The sequence below is a fragment of the Otolemur garnettii genome, unplaced genomic scaffold (genome assembly GCF_000181295.1).
Source record: "Otolemur garnettii isolate 467f Iridium unplaced genomic scaffold, OtoGar3 scaffold00264, whole genome shotgun sequence".
In the NCBI taxonomy this organism is placed as follows: domain Eukaryota; kingdom Metazoa; phylum Chordata; class Mammalia; order Primates; family Galagidae; genus Otolemur; species Otolemur garnettii.
Window position 1 is genome coordinate 317,748 of NW_003852659.1, and position 15,727 is coordinate 333,474.

The 15,727-nt window shown below is 52.9% G+C and overlaps 2 protein-coding genes across 3 annotated transcripts; one reads left to right on the plus strand and one right to left on the minus strand.

Moving 5' to 3' along the window:
* Positions 1-1,177: 1,177 nt before the first annotated feature.
* Positions 1,178-4,031, minus strand: ZNF524 (zinc finger protein 524). Its single transcript, XM_003802893.1, has 2 exons — positions 3,919-4,031; positions 1,178-2,230 (listed from the first exon to the last, which is right to left on the minus strand). The coding sequence occupies exon 2, from the start codon at positions 2,189-2,191 to the stop codon at positions 1,406-1,408; it is 786 nt and encodes a 261-aa protein (XP_003802941.1). The 5' UTR covers positions 2,192-2,230; positions 3,919-4,031; the 3' UTR covers positions 1,178-1,405.
* Positions 4,032-4,809: 778 nt separating this feature from the next.
* On the plus strand, positions 4,810-11,810 carry FIZ1 (FLT3 interacting zinc finger 1). Of its 2 annotated transcripts, none has more exons than XM_003802895.3 (3): positions 4,810-4,855; positions 6,361-6,706; positions 9,528-11,810. In XM_003802895.3, exons 2-3 carry the CDS (start codon positions 6,392-6,394, stop codon positions 10,725-10,727), a joined length of 1,515 nt encoding a protein of 504 aa, XP_003802943.1. In that variant the 5' UTR covers positions 4,810-4,855; positions 6,361-6,391; the 3' UTR covers positions 10,728-11,810. The 2 variants fall into 2 exon arrangements, with proteins under 2 accessions (XP_003802943.1, XP_023364475.1); XM_023508707.1 differs by lacking the exon at positions 4,810-4,855 and adding an exon at positions 5,762-5,789.
* Positions 11,811-15,727: the final 3,917 nt, after the last annotated feature.

Here is a 15,727-nt window from a genome sequence, read left to right on the forward strand (position 1 = left end):
AGTGTCATGGTGTGTCATTGTAGCTCACAACAACCTCAAAGTCTTGGGCTCTAGGATCCTCTTGTGTCAGCCTCCCAAGTAGCTGGTACAGTAGTCCGTCCCAATTCCCGGCTTTCTTTAAGATGGGGGTCTCACTTTTGCTCAGGCTGGTCTCCAACTCATGAGCTCAAGCAATCCACCCATCTTGGCCTCCCTGAGTGCTAAGATTACAGGTATTAGGCACAGCGCCCAGCGTGTTCAGTCGCTCTTGCTAGGCTTCTCTCTCTCTGACCTCCTTTAATGACGCCTCTCTTAGATACCTCCTTCTCTCCCGCTGACCTGGATAGCAGTATACCCACACCTCAGTCCTAACAGTGCCATTGCATATCCTACTCTAAGTTCCCCCGTTTAAGTCCTGCCCCCAAACGAACTCAGTGGGTTCCCTCTAAACTGCTCTCTTTCTGCCGGCTAACCCCTAAACCTCTTTAAACCCCACCCCATTCTTAGCCCGTTCTGCCCCCCCATCTGGCCTAACCACCCAATAAGCCTTGCTCTTGGGTCTCAGCCCATGCCAACCCTTTTCTCTCTACAGCTTACTAAAATTGTTAGTCTTGCTCACACCTTCAACTCAGTTTTTCCTTCCAGTGGGCCTCAGGTCATGGAAATGGGGCAAGAATGTTGGCAGCAGAATTTGTGCGAATTTGGCTGGGATGGGGAGGAGTGGGCTGGACCTAGAGTCACGTTTGCATAGCAGATTTAATGTTTTACTTGGATTGGATATTTATTGGGAGTGTAGAGACCCTTGAACAACATGGATTTGAATTGTGCAGGTCCGCTTACAGGAGGATTTTTTTGAACCAAAGGCGAATGGAGAAAACAGTGCATGGGATATGAAACCCGTGTATATGCAGAGCGGACTTTTCCCACAGCAGGTTCCGTAGGGCTGACTGCTGTACATGAATATGAGCGGATTTTGGTATATACCAGGGTCATTGAACCCATCTCCCGCATATACCAAGGGACAATTATACCCTGCGGGTCTGATGGATGGGGGAGGGGCAAGGGCGTCCTTCTAACTATTTTTAGTGCCACGTTAATGAGACACACGACGTGGGCTCCTCTCGAATCCCGAAGAACGTCCAAAGGAAAGACAAGGCGAAAGTCATGCGGTACGATCACTGAACACACCACACAGAAAGCCAGTAGGCAGAGATTTATTTCCAGAGCCCCTGCCTCCCAGAGCCTGTTAGTCCGGGAGGAGGCAGAAGGCAGCAGGACCCAGAAGTTTAAGGCCCCAACCTCCACCCCGACCCACGGCGGCAAGAACACCAAAAACAAAAGTGCCCCGGCCCTCTTCCTCAGGCCCAACACCAGCCGAACTCCTAGCTCTAAACCTGGCCGGCGGAGCAGTGGGAGCCAGCATGGATCAGGCTGGCTCCCTCCCCTCCGGCTCCTCTTCATCGGCCCCTGTTGTGGCCGGGATGCCCTCGTCATCCCACGATGGTTCAGGCCCTGGGTCCGGGGAATACATGGGTACCCCCATGGCCTCCGGGTGCTTGCGTTTGGCATGGCGCCGGAGCGTGTTGGCCTCTGTAAAGCGAAGCCGGCAGACCGGGCACTGGTATGGGCGCTCCCCAGAGTGGATGCGGTGGTGGTGGGCCAGTTCACCCGCCTCGCGGAATCGGCGGGGGCAGAGCGGGCAGCGGAAGGGCCGCAGGCCAGCATGGATGTTGCAGTGCCGCCGCAGGTGGCTGGACCGCTTGAAGGTCTTGCCGCAATCCTGGCACTGATGCGGCTTCAGCTCTGAATGCGAGATGCTGTGACGCTCTAGGTCGGAGAGGTAGGGGAAGGCCCGTAGGCACACTGGGCAGAAGTGTGGGGCCTTCTTGGTGCCAGAGCCCTCAGGCCCACCTGCTGCTGACCCTTCAGAGACTGTATAGGGCACACCCTGATCATCGATCAACAGGAGGTCGCTGCCACCACTGCTGCCCACTGGGGTTGTCACTCCCTGCGCCAGCGGGGTTTCCTGCCCTGTTTTGGAAGAGCGGCCCCGCTTGCAAGAGAGGGAGGCTTTAAGCGTCCGGTTGGAGGAGCTGGCCCCCCCAGGACGTCGGCCTCGGCGGCCCCGGGGAACAGGAGGAGGTAAGGCCAGAGGTTTCTCTTCCTCCCCGGACAAAGGCGAAGGCAACGGGTCTGGGCTGGGGGTGTCCATTGAGCAGTGGGGGGGCTTGGGTCTGGGCAATGCTGCCAGCTAAGAGGAGAGAGGGGCAGAGTCAGTGCCCAGAGGGACTAGAGCAACCCTGTGTCCCCCAACACCTTGCCTGTCCCTCTCTTCAATTCTTTGGACCTAGGCATGGTTGGCATTAACTCAGACACACAGTTATAGCCATGCTGCTGAGTAAAATAGTGAGATGATTCTGTACCAGTTGGTAAGCAAGCACTGCTCTGAGCTCTGCAGGTGTCCCCCATGCCTCCCTAACCCTTCTCCTGGATCTAGAAGTTCAAGGTCAACATGAGATGAAATAAAGAAAAACTTTCTAGGCCGGATAGAGTCCAGCTGAGGTGCAGGCCACTAATGTGATGGTGGAAACAAAATCAATCAAACTCCAGAGCCATAGAGGCCTCAGAAAGGCCCTTGACCCTTCCTTCCAATTGACAAAAATAGGGAAGGAGTTCAGGACTGGAAAAAAAGGGACTAATCCTAGCTGATATTTGACGCTCATTCCTGGATGAGGAATAAATACAAGTTGTTGAAAGTCTAGGCTCTGGCGTTAAATAACCTGACTTCAGATCCTGAGTCTGTCACTTAGTCTCTGTGTGGTCTTGGGCAGGTGTTCACCCCTCTGAGCCTCAGTTAAACATTTTGCCAAATAGGACTCATAATTCTACCAACTCGCCCAAGCATGCCTTGAGAAGAAAACAGACAGTGTTCATAAACAGGATCTTTTAGGAGCATTAACCACTATTGGCATCATAAGTACCTAAGCCTTACACCACAGCTCTGAATAAGGGGACACCTTCTCATTTTGCAAAATAGGGAAACCGAGGCACCGGAAATGCAAGTTAGTTGCCTGAGTTCCCTCTGCCGGTAAGTGGCAGAAGCAAGATTTGAACCAGGTCTTACTGACTCCAGTGGCCCTGGAAAGGAAAAGAAATGTACCCAAGGAGACACGGGGAAATCAGGTCTTTCAGTCCCAGGTTTGAATAGAGCGCTGCCAATAATTAGCAAGTACCCCAACAGGAGACTTGCCTCTCTAAGCCAGTCTGTACAGTGTATATACCAGGGATATCAGGAGAATCAAATGAGATAAGGGGCTTCGAAATGCCCTGAGCATGCTGCCTGGTGCATAGTAAGCGCCCAATAAACTCCCACCACCATCCTCGTCTTTCCAGTACTTACTAAAAAACGGGAGCTTGGGAATGGGGTGTTAAGAGGGGGCAGGAGGAGGCACAAGTACAGTAGGGATTCCCTGCACTCCCTTGTTAACAGTCATATACAGAGTTCCAGAGAGGGGTAACCACCTCTCCACAATCATACAGTTCACTCCCGTGGGGCAACCCAGACCAGACGCCAGGTCTCCGGAATGGAGGGAAGTGGGAGCTCGATCCCTCGACTCTCTTCTACCCCCTCCTCCAGCTGACCCCTCCCCCCGCCCCGCAGGCGTGCCACTTGGCCTCGGAGCCGCGAAGCTCGCGTGCGGGGCGGGCCCTGCGGGGGCGGCGGCCAATGAGCGGCCCGGGGACCGCGCGTGAGGCTGCCAGGAAGGGGGTCTGCGCGCGCGCACGCGCCCGTGCCGGCTCTGCAGGGTGGGAGGTCGGCGCGCGCGAGCGCTGGAGCGGGCGCGGCAAAAGGAACAGGTGTTGGGGGGCGCGCTCCAGGAGCGCGCGGCCCCGGGCTCCCCTCCCTCCCCCGGCCCAGGCCCCCCGCCTCTCGGGTACCTCATTTGCATGTCGCCGGGGCTCGCGAGTGTGCGCGCGCGCGCAGGGGGCGACAGGGCCGAAGAGAGGGAAAGGGAGGGGGTGAGGGGGCCCTGCCCCTCGGCGGCGACGCGCGGGGCTGGCCCCGCCCATCGCAGCGGACGCCTGCTGGCCCCTCCCTCTCCCACCCCGGCTGGCCCATCGCCCACGGGAAACAAAGGGGCTGCACTGGGTCCTAATGACCGGTCAACTCCGCGCAAGCAAAGCGCGCTTGCGCACCAATCGCTATGGTTTGCCTCCAATGAGAAAGAACCCAACACTACATCCCCAACCACATCAAAATGTCTTTTCTCTCACAAAGCACCCAGCCAATGACCCAAAGACAGGTACTAAAGGTATGAGAAACGGGAAAATGGCTGCTCGTTGCCCGTAGCTAACATGGCACCTCACAGGCTTCAAAGTCCCATGGAGGGTTAAGTGGATAAAATGGTGCCTGGTCTTTTCTTATCCGTATGTTGGAATTGGAGCACTTCCATTTCTCTTTTCTCCTGATGAAACGCTACAGAACATCCAGGAGGAGTTCAAGGCTGCAACAACGAAATCATATTTGCTCTCAACTACGTTAGCATTCTCTAACGTAAAGAGTAAAGGCTCGCGCGCTGAGATCCTTGCCCTTAGTCCGTATGGCGTCGGGCGTAACCCTAAGACCAGCCCTTTCCCTCTGCCCTCACTCAAGATGGTTCCAGTATGGCTTCTTCAACCTTCAGGACTAGGAAGAGGAAGGGAAAGAGGGAGAAGGGCGGGGGGGTGGGGAGGAGAGCCGAGAGGGCGGGAGAAAGGGGCTGTGCGCACGGGGCGGGGGGGAGGGGGTTAGTGAGGCGAGGCGGAAGTCGAGGGGCCCCCTGGGTGGAAGTGACGCTGCCCCCGCTGCCCAAAATGTCGGCGCCCAGAGGGAGGTGTAAGTAATTAAAGAGGAAAGCTACTGACTTCCCTAGCTTCCCGAAGCTGCCCCAGGTCTCCAGGACCTCCGCTCCTTAAGAGCGAGGTGGACTAGTCAGGGCCCAGGGCTCTCCTGACCTGCCCCTGCCCCAGGCGCCCGGGGCCGCACCTTTTTAGGCTAAGGGGGAGGGGCACAAAAGGCCGGCTCTTGAAGCCTGAGTCTTGAAGCTGACTGGGGAGGGGGGGGCCAGTCTGTAAGCTGTAGGGTGGGGAAGGAGGCGGGGCTTAGTTTCAGTTGGCGTGGGGCAAGGGCTGGGTGGAGCCTTATTTGGGTGGGGCTTAAGGTGGAGATGGGAGGGGCTTGGTGGAAAGACTGTGGGTAGAAATGGGAGGAGCTTGGACGAAGGGGTGCGGCTTTAAAGGGGCGTGGCTCAAGTAGTGGGAGGGCTCTAGATTGAAGAGTGCAAGGAACCTCGTTAAGGCTTAGTGGGGAACTGGGGCTCAGGAAACAGGCTGGAGAAACTTAGAAGTTTGGGGTGTGGCTTAGAGAAAGTGGGTGGGCATAGTGAGGGGGTGGGGATTAGTCTGGGCTTTAATGAAACTATCAAGTGTTTATAATGAAGGATTGAAGGGATAGGAAGGAACTTGGTAGAGAGCCAAGAAAGATCCGCAAAGATGACAGCAGTCGAGTGGAGGGGGGTCTTGGAAAGGGTGGAGCTTTTTTCTAGGAACAATTGAGTGGGGCTTGGAGGTGGGTCTTAGCGGAGCAGAGAGGGGCTTAGAGAAGTCAACTTGGAAAATATGGTGCGACTAACAGACGAAACCAGGAAGAACTTAAAGGATAGTAGTGGTCAGAACAGCCTCCTTGTGGAGGCTTTGTTGTGCACTGGCTTAAGTAACCATATAGCACACTCTGCCACCATTTTGCTTAAACCTCACTACCACTCTATGAGGTAGGTACTATTATTACTACCATTTTGCAGAAGTAAAGAGTTTTAGTTGGCTTTATCTGAGGTTACAGAACTAGTTCTAGGCTCCCTGGAAGGAGGCCCCAGTGTGCTTATCCCCAAATCTTTACCCTCCCAGGAGCATAGAAGGGAGTGAGAGGGCCTTTGAAGGGGAAGGGGCTTGGCAAAGAGTACAAGGTGCTTAGGCAACAGTGGGCGGGACTTTGAAAGGAATAGGTGGGCCTATGCGTGAGTGGGAGGGGCTTAGAGAGGAGCAGAAACCCATTCATAAAGAGGGAAAGAGGCTTAAAAACCATTCATTAGTGGAGTGGAAGTAACTGGAAAATTATTAGAAAGATTTACAGATGAGTGGAGAAGCAGGAGAAGGGTCTGTAAGAGAGTAAAAGGAGCTCAATGAACAACGAATGGCTCCAAGGAGCAAGTGTAGCTTGCAGGGGGATATTCTCCCAGGTGGGTGCGCAAGGGGGGGAAATCTGTGAGTCCAAGGAGCCTGGGAGGGGAGGGCTGATGGGGAAGTGACCCCCTCACCTGCTCCTCTGTCTCCTCCCCACTCCAGAAAGAGCCCCCCTACTACATGCCCTGCCACCATGGATGATGCCCTGCTGCCAGCACCCCCGGGCCCCGTCCCGACCCCAGCACCAGCACCGCCCACAGCCACTGCCCCCCGAGTCCCATTTCACTGCAGTGAGTGTGGCAAGAGCTTCCGCTACCGCTCAGACCTGCGGCGTCACTTCGCCAGGCACACGGCGCTCAAACCCCACGCGTGTCCACGCTGCGGCAAGGGCTTCAAGCATAGCTTCAACCTGGCCAACCACCTGCGCTCGCACACAGGCGAGCGGCCCTACCGCTGCTCTGCCTGCCCCAAGGGGTTCCGCGACTCCACCGGCCTGCTGCACCACCAGGTGAGCCCGGCGGGCTGCCCCCGGCTGCCCCGCTCCTTGCTCTGGGCAAAAGAAGCTGGCCTAAGGCCGCTTACCCACCTCCTCCCCTTAGAAAATCTATTTTTCTCCCTTTCTGCCAAAGTACCCTGATGGATAAAAGCATGAGATATTTCTTTTGGTCACCACAAATCCATGAGCTAAGTTAGAACATTCACAGTAAACCTGCCCAATTTATGTGCTCCTCCCCCTCCCCTGTCCTGCTAATGCCCATCCCCCATCTTGTGTGTCCCCTTCCTTAACAAATTTAAAAAGTAGGTTTATCAGGTGTATGCTTATTTCCTTTATTCAGAGATTACTAGTTGAATGCTAAGGTTAAATCAATAAAGTCCATGCTTCAGAGAACTTATATTCCTCGGGAGGTGGTTAGTACCTAGACAGATGACAAACAAGAAAGCAAATATGCAGGATAAAATGTTCTGGAAAGGCAGAAGTGTTGGGAGGAAATTAAAGAAATCAATATTTAGGAGTAAAGAGGGGAGAAGTATGCACTACTTCAGACAAAGGGGAGAGTGGGGAGGGTCAGGGCTGGGTGATAGTTGAACTGAGACTTGAATCATGAGGAGTCCCAGGCAGAGGGAAAAGCAGGTGAGGCAGCCCTGAGGTGGGAAGGAACTTGATATGTTCAAGGAAGCTATGAGAGATTAACTCTGTGGTTGGGGTGGACTGAGCGTGGAATAGTGTGGAAGGCAGGGATGGGATGGGTTACCCCATGTCTGTGTGCTAGACACTCACAAAACAAGGATAAATAGTAAAACCTGGTATTTATTGATGGTCTTGTGCCTTTCTGTTGCTGTGTTATCATCCTTGGTTTGGGACCTCACATCCTGGATGTTGGCCCCAACTTTCTTGCAGTTTTTCATGCAGTTTTTGGCTGGGACTGAGTTTGAACCCACCACCTCTGGCATATGAGGCCAGCACCCTACTCCTTTGAGCCACAGGTGCTGCCCAACCCCAACTTTCTAAGTGGTGCTCCTAATCCCTATCTCTCTCCCTCATGTCCAGCCTCTGCATCCATTTCATATGGTGAAGCCTCACCCATGCCCAACAGTAGGTTATAATCCCACCATAGCATCTAATGAGCCCTTGTAAACAGTGCTACACGGGGGAGAGGAAACAGGGACAAATTGACACAATCCATCCTTTTATGACCTCTCAGAGCCACCAGCCTAGTGGGGGAATCAATTAGATTAGATTGCAACTGAGACATGTGAAGATAAAGAGTAGCAGCAACCTGAGGCCAACATTAAAAAAAGGTCTGCAGTAGTCTGGATTGGGGATGGGGTCAGGGGTGTCTTCCTGAGAAAGAGGTCATGACTAGGCTGCTTCTGAAGAACAAGGAGGCACTAAGCAGGGGAAGAGATGGTGAAGGATGGGGGAAGAGCTTTCTAGGTCCAGAGAACAGGATGTGTACTTTCAAGGAAGCAAGGCAGGCTTTTGAGGAACTGGAGAAAGGCCAGTATGGCTGGAGCAGGGAGGACTAGAAGAAAGTGTGCCTCAGGGGAAGGTCAGGGAGGCTGCCAGCCCCTGGAAATACAGCTGCAAGCAAAACCAATATGGCCCCTATCTTCCTTGTCCCTGTCTGGTAGGGAGACAGACAACACTCCAGTTAGATGTAGATGCTGAGTATGACAGGAACCATGAGCTCTGCAAGGGGGCTAGATTCAGAAAAGGATTTCCAAGGAGCTGACAGAGAAACTGAGACAGGATAAGGGACCTGCCATTGAAAGAGCATTGAAGGCAGTGAGAACAGTACTGACAGAGGCTCTGGGGTCAGCATAACCCAGAATGGTAAACGGATAGTACTCACCATTCCTTCTTCAGTTCCATGCCCCCTGGTAGACTTTACTAATCAAGCGCTACACCCTTTCACATCTAGCCTCACTGTCCTATGCATAGGCCTCCAGGCAGATATTACCAATCAGAGGGACCCCACGCCAGGGCTGATGTCCCTGACTCTCCAGATCTGTACTGTCCAGTATGGTAGCTGTTAGCTACAGGTGGTGATCTTGATATAAATTAACTAAGTGTAAAACTCAGTTCTTCAGTAACACTAACCACATTTCAGGTCTCCATAACTGCATGTGGCTAGTAGCTGCTATATTGGACAGTGCAGATATGGACCATTTCCATCACTGCAGAAAGTTCTTTTGGATGATTGTACTCTAAATGGTTCACTGTTTACCTTGAAAAGCCACTTTCCACCCAGATGATTATAAAAGCCCTTCTTCACCTCCCCCCAATATACACACTGGTTTAGAGGACAACACTTGGACACCACAGAAAAATGGTTAATAACAATTTTGGTTCCCACTGAATTAAGTAGTTATTTTGTGCTGATTCCACCCTATGTCCTGTGAGATGGCCCATCTTATTGTGCTCATTTTGCAGAGGAGAGAAGCAGAGGCCAGAAATGTGAAGTTGCTTGCCCAAGCCGTGGCAAAGAATAGAAGGCAGAGCTGGGTTTTGAACACAGATCTGCCAGTGCCCAGAGCCCTAGTCCTTAATCATGTTTCCAGTGAGTCACAACTCCCGACGTGGGTTTGTTGGAAATGAGTTAGGAACAGCCTGAGGGATGAGCATTTTTCCCCAAGGTTCTCAGTCTGGCAGGGATTTGGCCTTTTGACAACTGAAAGGATGCCGGTGTGGCCCAAAGCCAGAGTCTGGGTGTTTCTGCTACATGATGGCCCTGTCATTTGGACCACATCCCTCTGGGAGGCTAGTCATCTGCTGTGTCGGTGAGATGCTCACCCCTGACGCTGTGCTCTTCATCCCGTGTTCCCAGGTCGTCCACACTGGCGAGAAGCCCTACTGCTGCCTGGTCTGTGAGCTTCGCTTCTCCTCGCGCTCCAGCCTTGGCCGACACCTCAAGCGCCAGCATCGAGGGGTGCTCCCATCTCCGCTGCAGCCTGGCCCGGGCCTGCCCGCCTTGAGCGCACCCTGCTCTGTCTGCTGCAACGTGGGGCCCTGCTCAGTGTGCGGGGGTGCAGGGGCCAGCAGTGGAGAGGGCCCAGAGGGGGTGGGCACAGGCCCAGGCAGCTGGGGTCTGGCCGAGGCGGCAGCTGCAGCAGCAGCCTCTTTGCCCCCATTCGCGTGCGGTGCCTGTGCACGGCGCTTCGACCATGGCCGCGAGCTGGCAGCCCATTGGGCTGCGCATACCGATGTGAAGCCCTTCAAGTGCCCACGCTGCGAGCGTGACTTCAACGCGCCCGCGCTGCTGGAGCGACACAAGCTAACACACGACCTGCAGGGTGCTGTCGTGCCCCCTTCGCAGGCCTGGGCCCCAGGGGCCAGCGCTGGGCAAGAGAAGACCAGCGAAGTGGGTCTTGTGGAGGAGGCCGGCAACGCGCCACCAGCTTGGGACGGCGGGCTGCTTCTGGGCCCGGCGGGGGGCGGTGTGCCCGAACTAGGGGGGCTGCTCCCTGAGGGCGGCCATGAGGCTCCTGCGCCAGCGGCAGCAGCCGAGCCATCGGAAGACACCCTCTACCAGTGCGACTGCGGGACCTTCTTTGCGTCGGCCGCAGCCCTGGCCAGCCACCTGGAGGCGCACTCGGGCCCGGCCACCTATGGCTGCGGGCACTGCGGGGCATTGTACGCGGCTCTGGCCGCCCTGGAGGAGCATCGGCGGGTCAGCCATGGCGAGGGCGGTGGTGCAGAGGCAGCGGCGGCAGCCCCAGAACACGAGCAGTTGTCCCGGGAGCCTGCCGCAGGCTCGGGCCGCGGCAAGAAGATCTTTGGCTGCTCTGAATGCGAGAAGCTGTTCCGCTCGCCACGTGACCTAGAGCGGCACGTGCTCGTGCACACGGGCGAGAAGCCGTTCCCGTGCCTCGAGTGCGGCAAGTTCTTCCGCCACGAGTGCTACCTCAAGCGCCACCGGCTGCTGCATGGCACCGAACGGCCCTTCCCCTGCCACATCTGTGGCAAGGGCTTTATCACCCTCAGCAACCTCTCCCGGCACCTAAAGCTGCACCGGGGCATGGATTGACACCGCAGGGCTGTGCCCTGACCTCCGCCCCACGTCCGGACTCGGGACATGGGCCAGGGGACCCCAGCCCTCCAAATCCAGACACAGGCCCTGGAAGGAGAGGATCCTGGCTGGAGAGAAGGAGGTCGCAAAAAACCCACGGCAGGCCCCTAAGCTGGGGGACCACAAGCAAATGCAGAGATTCCTCAGCTTGGGGGAGGGGGAATCCAAGGATATAATAGTTGGGGGCCCCAAATCTAGGGAGAGACTTCTGAGCCTGGGGCCCCTGGAATAGCAGGGCAACCCCAAATCAATAGGTCCCTAAGACAGTGGGACCTAGGAATGAGAAATGTGTCTAAATGTGTCTCCACAAGTACCTCTAATCTTGAGGGTCCAAGTAATGATGAGCACCCCTCCCCCAAGGGAAGACTGCCTCCCTCCCTGAGAGCCATCATTCCCAATGACCTTGATCTGGAGAATGTGGAGGGACCATGTTCCTGAATTTTCCTAGGTTCCCTCCAAATGTTACCCACCAGTCACTGGTGCCCCCAGAAAATGGTTATAGCCAATATTTGCCTTTCCCCCATTTCATTCCCTATGCTGAAAGAGGACCAGGGTAGATACCCCCTGCCCACAACTACCCCCCAAATTAGGTCTCCCTCCCCCACTGCAGAATATAATGACCCTAATGATCTTCCCCACCCCCAAACACTAGAATAGACTGGTCTGAAATCCCCCTGCCCAGTAGGATGGACTGATCCACACGCACACACCCCTGTCCACATGGAATGGGCTGGTCCAGGTGTGGACTGCACCCCACCCTCCTTAGAGTGAATAGGGCAGACAAGCCTCCCTCTTGCCATAGAGTGAACTGGTCCACATCGTTCCTCATGAACTCCTCTTAGTGGAAGGTGAGTGGTGGACACAGGGTTCTCTTCCCCTCTACTGTAGCACCTGTCAATCTTTCCATCTCTGTTGGTTTGTGTTCCAACCCCAAAGGGAAGGGGGGACTTGGCTAGGTGGTTCCCGGGACGTGAGCTTCAACCTCGCCCCCTTCTCTCCCCAATGTCTCCAGGTCCCAAATAAACCTTGCCCTAGCAGTCACTGCTGTCTCATTTTCTGATCTTTGATTTCTGGGGATAGGGTGGGTATCTCTTCCCAACTGAGGAAGAAGTCCTAAATAGAGACATCCATCCTCCCTCCAGTTTTGAAACCTTTAGATAGTACACAGCCCTTTCCCTTAAATACCAACTCAAATTTCAGGAGAAAGACACACCTCCTAGAAACAAGACAGCCCTTTGGGAGCCCCCAATCTCAGGATGAGCCCTTTGGAAATGAAATTGTCTCCTTAGAGCAGTGATTTTCAACCTTTTTTTTTTTTATCTCACAGCACACTTGAACCTATAGTTAAACGTCTGTGGCACACTTAAATTATGTTAGTGAATAAAAGGAGTAAAAGAACATATTACTGTGCTTTAAACTTCTTTCAAAAATAGTTTAATTAATGATCTTTTAAAAATTGGGAGGCTCACCTAAGACCCTCTTCACAGCACACAGTTGAAAATCACTGCCTTAGAGACATACCTAGGAAGAGGCCCCATCCCTTAAGACGCTGCCTCTCAGTAACAGAATTTGTACCTTCGACTAGGGTATGCCCTCCAAGTTGTCTCCACACACTAGATTACTTTCCTGTATCCAGTGCTTATCCTAAGCCAGGCGTGGTAACTCCCTCAGAGGATCCAATAGCACACTGCACAGATAACCCCAGCCCTCATAGAGTTTACATTCTACTATGCAGGCGACGGTGGTGGGGAAAAGAGGATTCAGAGAAATGAAGAAGGTAATTTGGGACAGTTATGTACTCTGAAGGCAATAAGGGAGAATGTTAAGGAACAGTGTTAAAGTGGCTATGCCACCTTAGGTGGGGTGGCCCAGGAGGACTTCTCTGCAGAGGTGACATTTGATCTGATCTCTGAAGGACAAGGAGGTATTGGCCAGAAGGACACCTTAACAGACACAGGTAGAGGGAAGGATGAGATGAGGTGGAGAGGTAGGCAGGGGTCAGACCACGCAGAGCCAGGTAAGCCAAGACAAGCACGTGATTGTGTTCTCTGGCAATGAACAGGAAGCTTTCAGAAGGAGGACTGTGACCACCCTTGCACTTTGCCAGAATCTGACTCCTGAGTAGAGGATAAACTGGAAGATGCACAGTCAAAGCAGTGCAGGGCCCTAGCAAACTGCCAGGACAGAGATGTGTGGCCTGGACAGAGTGGTGAAGATAAATGGGTAGATTCAACTCAGTGCCTGTTGCTCAGTGGTTAGGGCACCGGCCACATGCACTGGGGCTGGTTGGTGGGTTCAAACCTGGCCAGGACCTGCTAAAAACCAATGACAACAATAACAAAAAATAGCCAGGTGTTGTGGTGGACACCTGTAGTCCCAGCTACTGGGAGGGTGAGGCAAGAGAATCACTTAAGCCCGAGAGTTTGAGGTTGCTGTGAGCCGTGACACCATGGCATTCTACTGAGGGCAACATGGTGAGACTCTCACAAAACAAAAAAAGAAAGAAAGAAAGAGAGAGAGAGAGAAAAGGGTAGATTCAAAATGAATTCTGGAGGTGAAATTCTGGCTGTGTGCCTGTGGGTGTTATATGTGTATATGGTAGGGCTGTGTTGGCAAGTAAATCAAAAGTAAATGGTTGAGTGGTGTCACTTTGTAAGACCAGAAAATGAGGAAGTGGGGACATTTAGGCAGACATGTAGGGTAAATGAGGGACCTTCTTGAACTTCTTAAATTCAAGATGCCAAATATAACATAGGTTGGCATGCATATACATATTCTGCCCTGCAGTAATTCAGCCAGGCACAAACCCTAACTCACAGCAATGTGCACCAGGAAGCCCATAGACCCTTCACAGCCCCAAACTGAGAACAACCAAAACGTCAATCAGTAAGAAAAGTGGATACATAGTGATGGCATATTTTCAATGGAACACTACGCAGCAATAAGAATGCAGCACAGTATCATGAATGGAAGTTACAAGGACGCCGGAAACAAGAAGACAGAGACATAGAGTGTGAGCACATACATGTGCTAATTTTTAGGATGGATTGTGGGTAGTTAACAGTGTATAAAACTGAAAAAAACATTTTTCTGTTAAACTCAGAAGAGTGGGTTGGACAACATAAGCTCAGGAGGGGACACCTCTGCAGCTTCTGTGGTTGCTAACACCTGACAGTGTTCTATTTATTAATCTGGTGTCATTTTATAACTGTTTCTTCCATTGTGTATTCATTTGTACTGTGTACACTTCTTATCTGTGCATCTTATATTTAACAAGGAAAAATAATAAAAGGTGGGAGACATATTCTAGGGTTCAGGGAGAAAGTCAAAGTTTAGCACCTGAAGAAGACTTTTTTTTTTTTTTTGAGGAAATGTTTCACGTTGTTGCCCCTTGGTAGAGGGCTGTGGCGTGCTAGCTCACAGAAACCTCAAGTACTTGCGATTCTCTTACCTCAGCTTCCCAAGTAGCTGGGACTACAGAAGCCCGTCCAAAGCTGGCTATTTTTTAGAGATGGGGTCTAGTGCTTGCTCAGACTGGTCTTGAACTCCTGAGTTCAGGCAATCCACCCACCTCAGCCTCCCAGAGTGCTGGGGTTACAGGCGTGAACCACTGTGTCCGCCTCGCGAAGACTTTTTGATGGAGATCCACAATTGCCACTTTGAAAAGGCTCCACCCCTTACACCCAGCCCCGGACCCTCTGGGCGATGCTAAACCCTTGAGATAGTCCTTTTCAGTCGGGTAACTACCACACCCAAGGACCAGACACTCCTTCCGGGTGAAAAGAAAAGAAATCATCTCCCTTTGGGAAAGCAGGTCGGCCCTTCTGGTACACTCTCGGCACCAGGGGCAAGACCTGCCCCCTCTGAGCCAAGTGGGACCTGGGAACAGCACCTGGAAGAGCGCCAAGGTTGTCATAGAGATGGCCGCAGGCTAGGGAATAATGAATAGGGAACTGGAGAGGCTGAGACTCACCTCACCTCCACTGCAATCATTTCTCTTTCAAGATGGTGGCAAAAGGGGCTCACCCCTGCCTTTTTTTTTTTTTCTAGTATCTCCTAAAGGTTACTGCTGGGCTGGGCGCTGGACTTAATTCGTCTTACTGTAGCCCACTATGTTAATTGAGGAGGGGGAGCGAGGGGGGAAGGATTCTACCCTCAGGAAGACCCCAGCTGCCCCAAAACTTTAATTACTAGCCAGATGCCTGCAACTCCCATGACTCTGTTTGAGGAGCTTGACTCCTGCGTGCCAACCGCTGGAGCCAGACACCTGCATCCTCACCTGACCTGCACATCTCCCCACCCCCATCCCAGCCGGCTCCCTTCCAGGGGATGCACTCCCATCCCAGTACGCAAAGCTTGATCACTGTGTACTGGTCAAGGGAACAATCCAACAAGAGGACATTTCAATTGTAGATATTAATGCACCCAACTTAAATGCTCCCAGATTTATGAAATGGACCTTAGTTGGTCTATAATATGATATGCTACAATACCATAATGGCCAGGGACTTCAACACTCCTCTGACAGAACTGGACAAATTCTCTAAACAGAAAGTAGACAAGAAAACAAGAGACTTAAATGTGATCCTAGAACAATTGGGCTTATTAGACATATACAGAACATACCATCCTGGTACCCAAAGCTCAAGTCCACTTCACTCCTCCCCACCTTTCATCCCTCTTTATTCACCTGCAAATACTTGGGCCTGTTAACTGTGCCAGGCACGGTGCTGCCTAAGGACAGAGAAGCTAAGCAAATGGGCAGAACAAGCGCTTGCCTTAGTGGAGTTTTTATTCTCATGGGAAGAGAGATGGGCAATCAATTGATAGTCCACAAGTTACTGGCTGTTTGTGATAAGTGCAATGTTAAAAGTTAAGTCTGAGGCTGGGCGCCTGTGGCTCAAGTGGCTAAGGCGCCAGCCACATCCACCTAAGGTGGCGGGTTCGAATCCAGCCCG

What these genes read in the sequence shown, in the direction of transcription:
- FIZ1 (XM_023508707.1), top strand. An exon ending in CCGGCCTGCTGCACCACCAG is followed by an intron (nt 6,707 to 9,527) that starts GTGAGCCCGGCG and finishes CCGTGTTCCCAG; the next exon opens with GTCGTCCACACTGGCGAGAA.
- ZNF524 (XM_003802893.1), bottom strand. Translation starts at nt 2,191, where the DNA reads ATGGACACCCCCAGCCCAGACCCGTTGCCTTCGCCTTTGTCCGGGGAG.